Source organism: Hippocampus comes, unplaced genomic scaffold (assembly GCF_001891065.2).
Source record: "Hippocampus comes isolate QL1 unplaced genomic scaffold, H_comes_QL1_v1.1 scaffold244, whole genome shotgun sequence".
NCBI lineage: Eukaryota > Metazoa > Chordata > Actinopteri > Syngnathiformes > Syngnathidae > Hippocampus > Hippocampus comes.
The window spans coordinates 1113-12667 of NW_017805495.1; the positions used below are offsets into that span (position 1 = coordinate 1113).

The 11555-nt window shown below is 47.6% G+C and overlaps 1 protein-coding gene across 2 annotated transcripts in view; it reads right to left on the reverse strand.

The window, feature by feature from the left end:
• Positions 1-457: 457 nt before the first annotated feature.
• Positions 458-11555, reverse strand: part of LOC109519606 (zinc finger protein 516-like) — a 14429-nt gene continuing 3331 nt past the window's right edge. The window contains exons 2-6 of one of the 2 annotated variants that reach the window (XM_019876252.1): positions 4626-5969; positions 2876-3958; positions 2733-2797; positions 2139-2204; positions 458-1687 (exon numbers count right to left, since the gene is read on the reverse strand). In XM_019876252.1, the coding sequence (XP_019731811.1) occupies positions 2154-2204; positions 2733-2797; positions 2876-3958; positions 4626-5811 (2385 nt within the window). In that variant the 5' untranslated portion in view covers positions 5812-5969 and the 3' untranslated portion in view covers positions 458-1687; positions 2139-2153. Of the gene's footprint in view, positions 1688-2123; positions 2205-2732; positions 2798-2875; positions 3959-4625; positions 5970-11555 lie in introns of those variants that run through there. The other variant, XM_019876250.1, reaches the window with a different exon arrangement.

The following is an 11555-nucleotide window of genomic DNA, read 5'->3' on the forward strand; positions in this document are numbered from 1 at the left end:
AGACTCAAATGCTGATTCGACCCCGCCTGACTCCAGAGTTTGCATCGGTGTGGGGAGGAACAAGAATACAGCTGCTCAAAAAGTTTGGAGTTATCTGTCAACAATAATTCGCTTCCTCATTTTCTTGTCACAATCACGCAATACTAAAAAAAAAGTGTGCTGGTGCACTTGCTCAGAGGTGCTCCGGCGTTATGGTCAGACCCGCGTGATGTCTTGAGAGGCACAGAAACGACTTAGAGAAGCTTTGTTTATTTCTTATCTTTCTTTGAACACTTTCAACTACAAATATGAAGTACTTAGAGCACAGGTGTCAAACTCTGGTCCCTGACGGCCGCTTTGCTGGATGTTTTCCCATGTCTCCCTGTTGCACCACACTTGATTCTTGGTTTTTTACTGTTCGGTGCTTTCTACCGTCTTTGTTACTGATTTGTTGCTTTACTGTTGTATATGTTAGTTGTTCCATGTACAGCACTTTGTATGCAGCGATGGCTGTTTGAAAGTGCTCTATAAATACAGTTGAGTTGACTTGATTCCAATGATCAGGATCAGGATCGGGCTCCTCCAGCGCTTGTTGATGATCTGATCGTTTGAATCAAGTGGATTGCAGCAGGAAACGATGGAAAACTTGCAGGAAAGCTTTGGCCCTCAAGAACCAGAGTTAGACTCCTATGACTTGGAGTGTTTCAATTCCACTTGGAATGAACAAACAATTAAGACTATCTTGAACAAATTATTTACCAAAAAAAAAAAAACAATGTCAGAACCCGTCACTCTCACGTCCCACAAACTTGATGGCTTTTTGTTTTGGTACAAACACATTTTGTCTATGGGACAAATGAATACAAAACTACAAGTATAAACACACTAAATAAGTCTGCAAACACAAGACATCAGCTGAGGAGTGACCCGAAAATACAAAGACGTCTTTGGAGCGGAACATTTCCGACAAATCAAAGCTTTCGGGCTGGTGGAAATTCAGTTTGAAGATTAGAATTCAATCTTACATCATTTTTGTTCTGTGTCCCATGAACAAAATTCCAGTTTTCTTTTGCACCGACAATTCAGACAAAAGCGATGCTGACAAACTTTTTTTCAATGGACTGTGAGCAACATGTTAAGTTAAGCTTTGAGGAGCTGTCGGCCACGGCTCTGTTCACGTGCTTTGAATCAAGCGAACAAACATGGACGCACAACATGGCGGCGCCACCATACAAGTAAATCAAGCCCAAAATGTTCGACGCACCTTCACAGCGTTAACTCTTAACGCAGCATTCGAGGAACATGAGTCATCCATCTCGCGGGCCGGCCATCTTGCCACTGGTTGTCGACTGAAAATAACTTCACATTCGCTCAGGTGACGAGCAATCACAGTTCACGTGTGCACCGAAGGTGCGCCACCATTGGTCGTGACTTGACATCATTTTCAGTCGACAGCAAGTGGCAAGATGGCCGGCCCGTGAGATGGATCAAAGCGAATGGCTTAACTCATCTTAATTAGAATGCTGTGTTCAGACGAGTGGAGGTGCATAAAACAACCATTCGTTTTCTCCTCCTCTGAAAGTCTGAAATGTGGCAGGAAACCGGAGTACCTGGAGACAACGCATGCAGGCACGCCGGAGTTGGACTTGAACCCTGCGCCGCTGCACCGGGAGGCCGACACACGAACCAGTGGACCACGAAGCCGCCTGTGTAAAAAAGATAGTTTTGCAAAGGTCATTTTCGACTTCTTAAGAAACTCGCTAACCATCCGAGTCGAAGACTTCAAATGGCTTCAACAGTGCCGCCCCTGGTCAACTGGTTAGCGTGTCGGCCTCCCAGCGCAGAGGTGCAGGGTTCAATCCCAGCTTCGGCCTTCCTGGGTGGAGTTTCTGCTTTCGCCAACATTTTTCAGGTGGATATGATCTATTTGGGATGCCCAAATCAAGTCACTGCAAGTGTTTGATTTTAGCAAGTGTTGACTCTCCTCTTATTTCTTTATTTCAAGTGAGCGCGCACACTCAGTGTGTGTATGTTACTCACACACACAGATATGAAACGAGTGCTGGTGTGTGCATGTGTGTTACTCTCACACACGCACACACACGCAGAAATGAAAGCTGATGACTCCACCTTTTTTTTTTTTTGTCGGTGTTGGTGGGTGTCTTGGATGGTCTTCACGTTCCTTTATGAAGAGACCCCGAGGTGGAAGTGGAGCGGCTGGTCACCTGTGCGAAGACAGAAGAAGAAGTTCAACTTCATGACATTCATGAGGAACGGATGACATGGATAACGACACACATCGATTCCGATTTCATTCTGATCCGAGAATGAATGGAAATGCCATTATTACAGACTGCCCACCCCCTTAGAACAATTTCTACATTCTTGGACTGTATAGAATATAAACATAGTCACAAAATGAAATGCAAGTTTGTTTTGTTTTTTTCACACCACTGAGAATGTAAACACAGTTTTTTGCAAAAATAAACCTTTGGCTGAAGACCCCCCCCCCTCAAATTCAACAACAAGAGGTCAGCAGCTTCGAGAAATATTTGCTTTTTTTTTTTTTAATAACTAAGGCGGTATGTACACTGTTGTCCACATGAGCAAGAATCAGGACAATTTTGTGTTTGGTTTGTGTTGAACAAATACAAGTCAACCTTCACTTCTTGTGAGGACCCACGGTGAGAGCCATGAACAATGAAGCGCTATACAACACATATTGCCCAAAAAAAAAAAAAAGCCAAACTTACTTGCTTGGAGGCTTCAGAGGAGGGATGGACTTCATTTGCAAAATGTCCGTTGAGCCGTAACATTGCTGGAAAGACACAAAGGTGTCGAAACGTCATGAACACTTGACGGCGTTGCGGAAGTTTGCGTGAAGGGCGCTGCTCACCCTGCGGGTCCAGCCTCGGGTCGACAAAACCCCAATGCTGGTAAAGAGCCGCCAGCTCGTGAGGACCGTAGCTCTTCAGGAGGCTCACCGCGTCAAAGTCCGGGGGCGCGTCCGCCACGGCGGCAGCGTCGCTCTTCGCCTGAGTGTAAAGCAGCGGTTCCAAGTAGGCCCGGTGGCCCCACATGCTCATGGCGGCCCACAGGTCGGCCCCTTTGGGACTCAGGGCGGGGACCCTCTGGGAGAGGTGTCGATCCGAGTTGGTCGACGCCCCGCCATGACTCAACATGAAGCCCAGGCCCTCTTTTGGGAAGTTTCCCTCCGCCGCCGTTCTGCCGGACGCGCTCGCTTTGCTGGCGCTCTCCGCCGACTGCTTCTGTTCGGACTTCACCCTCACGCGCGAATCTGCGGTTTTGGCGTCCTTCGCCGGTGGCTTGGACTTGGCACCTGATTGGCTCTTAGCGATCGCCCGCTTAGTGCCGCTGCCGGCTGGAGGTTGCGTGCGGCGGCTTCTGGGCGCGGGCAACGTCGGGCAGTCTTTCCCTTCGAGGAACGGCGGGGCTCCCGTGCGCCTCCACTGGGATGTCTTTGGACCCCGGACGCCGTTAGTGCACGGCGCCCACTTGGGGGCCGCCGAGCTGCTGTTGCCCACCCTGTGCGAGACCCGCTGATGGATCCACAGCACCTCCGGGTAGAACGTAGCGTGGGAACAATACGGACATTGATGCCTCGGCAGAGCTTCTTTTAGAACAGAGTCCTGTCCTTTCTTGTCCGTCTGTGCCGACAAGTTGAGAAGACTGCCCGAATGGCTGCCCGTCTTTATTTCCCCGTCGTCCATCGTCTCCGTTTTGATGTTCAACTCACCAGGCAGGCCGGGGTAAGGGTTCCAATATGGCTGACAAAGCAGAGCGCTCCTTTTCCTGAGGTAGTCCACGTACCTGGAGGCCTTGGAACTACTTTGGGTGGCCGCTTTGCCCGAGGCGGCGCGCTGTTTCCCGTCGTGATGCTGCGCATGCACGTGAGACCTGAGTAGCGAGGCGTCCGCAGTGTGGAAGTCACAGTGCTCGCACAACAAAGGCTTCTCGTCTGAAAGGCAGAAATATGAAAAGCATTCGAGAAGCAGATCGAATGCCTGAGTGTGCAACGAAGAAAACAATTTGAAAAACCAACACTTTCAAAGTAGCCATGAATCTCTGCCATGTTAGAAAGAGGCTTGCTCTAATTCCATCACAGGTCCACAAGAGGTCTCCTGAACCATGCAATGAAATGTGCATCGAGAAAGGAAGTCACTTTTTTGAGCATTTGTGTATTTTTCATTTATGTGCATTATTGGTCTATTTTTTTCTTTTATTCGGAGTAAAATTTTCATATTCTTTTTCCTTCTATTTTTCCATTTTTTGTTTGATATTTTACTATATATCTTTATTTCCCCAAGTAAGTTTTTCACATTTTCTTCATCACTTTTTTTTTTGTCAGGGTCAGATTCATGCATGCATTTGGATCTATTTGTGCATTTTTCAGCTAATTCTGTTGTCGTCAAAAATATTTTGAGGGGAGAAGAAAATTGTAATTTTGTCAAAGTTTTTTTTTGTCTTCTATGTCTAATGATTGTATATCTTGTAATAATCACATTTATAGTTCTCATATTTTCCAGCTAATAGTTTTTATTTTGTAAGGAAAAGTGTTTTTTGATCACTTTTTTTTTTTTTTTTCAAATATGTTCTCCTATTTTGTTAAAAGTGTTGATTGTTACCTTCCTGCTCTTGATTGCGGTTGACGCGTTTGTCCTTCTCGGCTCTGTGTTGCAACGCCTCGTAAAAGGCTTGCCCGAGTCCATTCAGCAAGATGCGATCTTTCTGGCAGCTCTTCTTGTCCTTATCCGCTTGCTCGAGGCCGGTATCGCCCTTCTTCTTTTTGGCGCTGGAAGCGGGGACGTCGCTGGGCTTCCTCTTCTTCTCTGGCTTAGCGGGGATGTATTCGCCCTTCGCCGTGTGATACGCCGCCTCCTCGGCGCCGGCTAGTCGTTCCTCCCAGCCCAGGGATCTCTCTGCAGTTTCCGCCAGTCGCCCCCTTGTGGCTAACTGCCAAGCCTGGAAGCTGCACACGGGATCCAACTCCGGGATTCTCCGGCCCAGATTTCTGTCCGCCTGGGCGTCCTTCAGTGTCACGCAAGTGAGGCTGAGGCTTTCCAGAAAACGGTTCTTGGTCACTTGCGAGCCCTCGCGGTCTTGTGCTGCATCGTGGCAGTGTTTGTGTAAACTTTCGTGCGTGCGCAAGGTCTTGCGGTCCATGAAGAAGTGGCCGCAGTAACCGCAGAGCTCGTAGAGGCACTCGTCATTGGCGAGCACGGCGGGGTCCTGCGCCACGCCGTTGATGGTGGCGGGCGGCTCGTCGCTCTTGCCGCCCCGCAACTGCGCTTTCACTCGGTGGATGCGCATGTGGCTCTGCAGGAACCACGCCTGGCGGAAGCGGCGGCCGCAGATGCGACAGCCGTGGTCCTGCGTGCTGCGGTGCTGCTTCATGTGCGACTTGAGTAACGGCACCTGGGGGAAGTGTTGGCCACATACGCTGCAGGAAAAGGGCCAGGCGTCCAATTCCTCAGTCTCCAAGTCTTTTTCTTTTTTCTTGCTCGCTTTCTTCTTCCCCATCTCAGGAGTGTCCGATATCTCCGCTTCGGCCTGCCGGTCGCCAAGGCCGAACAGGCCCAGCTTGTGGCTCCGGATGTGTGCCTTGAGGGTTCCCTTCTGTGCGGTCCTGTGGTCGCAGTAGGGGCATTTGTAGGGCTTCTCGCGGGTGTGTCGCCGCATGTGCTGCGACAACGAGCTGAGGAGCGGGAAGCTGCGGCCGCACACGCCGCATGTGTGGCCGGAAGCGGCGTCGTCCTCCGTCTCCGAGTCTTTCGGCGGCGCTTCTTCCTGCCGCCTCGCTTTGGCCTCCATCGATCGCTGTTCCTCAAGTGTTGCAGGTCTGACGTTTGCCAATTGGGTTGCTTTTAGAGAGCTGTTAGGTCGTCGGAGAAGCCGCCCAAAAATCTGGAAAGCATCTCTGCTTTGGACTTATCCAGTCATTCTTCTCCAACACACAGACTCAACTCAACCTGAAAGACAACACTGTCAAAGTTAGCAGTTTTCAACATTTGAAGTAGGGCTGAACAATTGATCATAAATTCGAAGAGCCATCGCAATGTAGTAAAATGCAGTTTGCACACGACGAAGGTTGCTGCAATTTGGGGGAAAAAAAATGCTTAATTTAGGTCAAATATGTGTGTCGTTTTTTTCAATTAATATTTACTGGGGAGGGTGTCCCAAAAAAAAAAAAAAGCTGTACGTGCAATTTATCCACAATAACGTCCACAGTAATCAACCAAATTATTTAGAATTAATTCACAGGCTAATTGATTCACAACCATTTTTAAGAACCAGACAGTTCTTTGTTGTTGTTTCAACTCAGTTTCACCTCATAAATGAGGGGAAAAGAAGCGCAAGCTCGACACCGACAATCCATTGAGGACAATTTGCAATTACAGAGACCTCGAGTAGTAACCTTTGTCCCTCACCAGTGGAGAGGCGGCTGTCTGCATCTATTAGAGCGCCAGCCTCTGTCCAAATTGAGTGTGTGAGGCCAAGCATGAAGAGACATATTCATTCCTGGGCCAATGAGGATGGGCCCTCGGGGTCAGCACACACTAATTCACGATCAATAATCCATTATGTCCTAACTTTGGTGAGCACAGAAACGCACACTTATGCCGGGGCCGAGTGCTGCTGACATGACAGTCTTGTTTGGCGGTGGCATGTTAAGCACGGCTGTTTAATGAATCATTTGAATGGTTACTGTGTAGTCTTTTCAAACTTGTGGGAAAAGGAGGTTTAAGTGGCTAGGAGACACGTGCTTGTGTGCACAATGGTGCCTGTTCTGAACCGAGCTTGCCGGACATGTGACTGGGTCAAACACACGGCGACAGTTTTTTTTTTTTTGGGTGAAAGAACGTACACTCCGCAGTCCGATCGCCATCCGGGCAGCAAAAAGTAAAACCTGCTATTGTGTCTGCAGCACTAGAACTGTCACATCACTTCACGTCTGGGGCCCCCGCTGTCTCGGTCGGGGGTTCGAGGGGGTCATTGTTTGAGCAAGAGAGGCCGTGGCCTGCGTGTCACCGCGCGAACAACAGACAACTGCGACCGGCCTTCGTATGGACGAGTGCGACGGAGGTGATTTTTCGAGAGGGGTGACAGAAGCTCGCCTGTCTAGTTATCTGCGTGGCATCTGTCCTGGGAAGGGGCTCGAGATGGAGTCCCGTCACGAGGTGGCAGGTGTTTGCAGACGCCGCCAGATTAGCGTACGGGTAATGTAGCACGCCGTCCTCCGACGCGGGGGGGGGGGGGGGGGGTGGGCACGGCAAACTGGAGGGTGGCAATTAGGGGGTTATGGTTAAAGCACAATGGGGATGAAGTCAACAGATGGGAATAAGCAGGCCATCAGTCTGTGGGGGGGGGGCTTCAACACCACAGCACTAAGAGCCTTGTCAAGCAACCTACAAAGTGGAAATCTCCCGAAAATGCCTCATCGGGCTGTCAGCGCGGCTCCCTTCAACCAACATCAAAGGATTAACCTGTTCGTAAACATGAAGTAGGCGGACTCAATCGTAGCCCTGAAAAGACGGTTGCAGGACCTCAACACGTTTGTGTAGCGAGCCTTTCACGGTATTGAAGCACTTTGGGTCAACTTTTTCGCATAGATTTGCCCGTTTGCAATGAAGAGCACCACGGTGGGTTAGCTTTAGCTTCTCACACGAGCAGCAAGTTGGTTAGCTGCCATATGGTTGTCCCTTGTGATCAAACGTCTTATTAAGAATGGCTGTTAACGCTTTACATTCCATTCATGTTTGATTTCCTTTGACACATTCTAAATGTGAGGGCTCCGAATAATTAAAGTGTCTAACAAGCGCTTTACGCTGATAGTCTCTTGTTTCATAGTTTTCATCTAAAATTATTTTTTTTTCCTGTTTTATATTTGGGTATTTTTTTGTCCGAGTTGCATTATTTTTCATATTAATTGTCTTGTATGTACTATTTTTCACAACATTTTTAACTTTCATCTTTTTTTTTTTTTTTTATTTTGGTCAAGCATTTTTCAAATAAATGTGTTTAATAAGTAATTTTATTGTAATATATTTTTGTCTATAATATTATACATTTATCACTTTATATTTTTATTTACACACACACACACTATTTTTTATATATATATATATATATATATATAAAATAGCCCTCTTTTTCCCTCTCTCATTCCTCATTTGTTCACCTCTTGCACTCCTAGTGCCTTTGGAGAGGTGCGCAAAGTAATTTTGCTCCGGGGGGGTTGCGCATATCTTTTAGAATACTTCCCACCCCTTTTCTCTCCCTTTTCTTTGGCAGATGAATAGGCATGGCCAGTCAGCTGTCCTCACATTGATTCATCCTGACGTCGCACAACTAGCTCAGCACAAACTCCCTACGGTGAGACTGCCGTGTGCTCTTCATGTGTGTGAGCATGTTCTTGCATGAAAATAGCTCCCGCCGGTGTGCGTGTTGCACCAAAACTGGGGGTGTCATTTCCTGCCAAGGACTACAAATAGCATCATGACTGAATATGATTTTTTTTTTTTGCAAGGCATCCAAAATGGCTCCTGTGGCTATTTTTAGGTCCACTGTTTAATTGTAACCAAGTACGACGGCATCGGTATTTTCTTCACAATCTATCGAGTGTTTTCGAGGTGAGGTCATCCAAACATTCCCAACAAGCAGTCGCAGCGGGCCTGTGCCAAAGCTACCGCTGACTGGAGAGCGAGCACGTGACTGTCCTTATGTTTGTGTCCAGAGCCTCGCTCGCTGGCTCACTAAGCCGCACCTCCTCATCTACTGTTTTTCTGACCAATAATCCTGTCTGTTTTCATCAAACGGCATCAAACAAATCAACGTCAATGTTTTTGTGTTGGGTAAATACAAAGCCCGCTCATCTTCAAATAATACCGCACATTTACAATCCTCAACAAAAATGTCAATGCCAAACAGCGAGCATATCTTTTAGCTTCAGGCTACTGGGTCGGATTGATTCCAAACCGAGCGTGTTCACCTCTCATTCAACTTGATTGTCCATAATACAAGGCCGGCAAATTAAAATTACAGACAAGGGGTCAGAAACATTTCTACAGAGACAAAAGAAACCATCTCTTCAATTTGAAAACAAGGGATACTACACTGAAGAGTGCCAAAGACTACCGGAGATGACGCACAAAAACACGAGTGATAATGAGTAGAGAATAGCGAAGACCGGCCAAGAGGAGCAAATACGAGAGGTGTTACGTCATCTAACAGAGTCAAGACTAGCACAGGAAGAGAGGAGGGAAGATGGGCAAAGACAAGCAAAATAGCAAAAACTAGCAAAGACGGGCAAAAACTACTTGGAGAATTTGAGAAGAGTTGTTCAAGACCCTTTGGGAAAACTACCATCTCACACATGCTCACATTTAAAGACGCAAGTTAGAGCATTTTTAGTCATCGCAGACTGAGATTTGACAAAGACTGAATTTTGGCGGGTCCCTATTTACAAGACTATAATTGGATGCTTAGGCATCACATCACGCTCATGTTTTCGCCAATGTTTTTCCTTCGTCCATGCTGCTCTCATGATTGTCCCCCCCCCACCCCTGGCCCCATCACGCTCATGTTTTCGCCGATGTTTTTCCTTCGTCCATGCTGCTCTCATGATTGTTTGAAAAATGTCCTGCTTCCAGTTTTGTTAAGAGTTCATCAATTGTTTATTGCTTGCGTCACATCACTGCAAAGACATTTTATCAAGACTTAACACAACGCGTCCTCCTCCTCTAGTTGCGTCCAGCAAAAGCGCAAGCGTCTGCGGGCTTTCTCATTGGCTATCGTTGCATTTCGCGCCGCGTTCGCAAAGTCCGCGGTTCGTCTGACCCCCCACACGCAATTTGAGGACTTGCGAGCAGAAATATTCAATAAAATTGCTGAGCCCAACCATTTTCTCAGCAAATCGGGAAGGGGGAAAAACAACAGGACGGTTGTGATGTTTTACCCCGCGGGGACTTTAATCGTCAAGTGGGTGGGGGAGGGCGCAACATTCCTATTGGAGCATATTGTCACTTAACGCTTTTGTGACATCTCAGACTTGGGCCTTTGATGCCGGTGATCAGAAAGGGGAATACGTGGTGGTGTCGTTGGCCATTTCGATATCCTTGCACATCAGACAGAAAGTACTGTTGGGATTTATCTCATTTTCCGCTGTGTGTCAAGGAAGCCATTCGTATAGCCAGCCAGCCGTCCTCAGCTGGTTCCTCGAGCGACTTAGCAACAATGAAGCCGGGGTGGCCGAACACTGCCAAACACGTTCATTATTTCCCCTGAAATAGTCTTTGGAGCATCGTCTGTGTTCGTGGCTAACTTTTCCTGTTGTGGGCACCCAATCTCGATTTAGCATGGATTGGCTGGTGTGGGAGACACTGGTGTATAATCTGCGGGCATTAACTTGCACTCTAAAAAAAGCACTCTCAACAGGGATTAGATTATCGCGGCAAGGTCAGCCTCGACTCACAGCAACCGTTTCTCTCGATGGCCTCGGTGGTTTCAAACCGCTGGACAGATGTACGTTTGGACATCGGTCTCATGCTGATCGGACGCCTAAAGATTTCCGAAGCTTCAGACTAAAAACTAAAAGTCGGAAAAAGGTTTAGGGTTAGACTGAAGTCAGCACGCGCTCCCGTCATCTCGACAGCTTCATGGAAGGTCTCAGCTGTTTCAGATCCGGCTTATCTACATCGACATCAAACCTGACGTACACACGTTTCTAATCCTAGCATAGCTTTGTGATGTAAAGGTCACTCTGTACAATGGCTAAATACGGCAAGCTCCTCTTCTAAAAGATGCCAACATGTGTAAAAATGTCCTTTTTGCAAGCTCTGATCAAGGTGATGATCGTGGCGAGGTAAGGCAATATGCGCTCAGCCATTTTGCCCTGCGGCAAAGCAGGAGAATGACAGCTGGCAGCAGGGGTGTGGATTAGGTTTCCCCGTCGGGGCTACTGCATCTTTTACACCGCCCCGCTGCTCGGGAGTAGAATGGTGCTATAGTAACCCGATTCCCTTGCGCGCTCATGCAATCTCGTCTCAGCCCTCGATGGGGTTAAACAGAAGAAAGGATGGGCAAAACGTCTTACTCATCGCCGTCACCTTCCATCTGGATATCCTGCACACCATCTCGAAACAAACCTTTCAACTCGACCGCAGGCAACAGAGTGAGAATAAAGTCAGTGTGGTCCTGCGTTTCACTCATTTAAACAATCACTTTGAAAACCTTTTTTCCCCTCAAAAAAGCTATTCCAAACACTTGCCAGACTTCATCAAATCTTGTGTGTTTTTGTCAGAAAGAATCACAACCTTGCTTTACGAAAAGCTACACACACAAAAAATATAACACTGGTGAGCCATTTTTAGACAGGGTCCGCGGGGGGTGGGGGGTGGGGCAAACTGGTACCTGCATACACCTGGATGGATGGATGGATGAATATACTTTATCAATCTGATGAGAGAATTAAGTCAAGATAAAACCAGTTAACCAATGCGTCAGCCACTGTAGACGTGCTTAGGATGGCCTTGCCCCGTCTCACCTTTCTGTCTGCT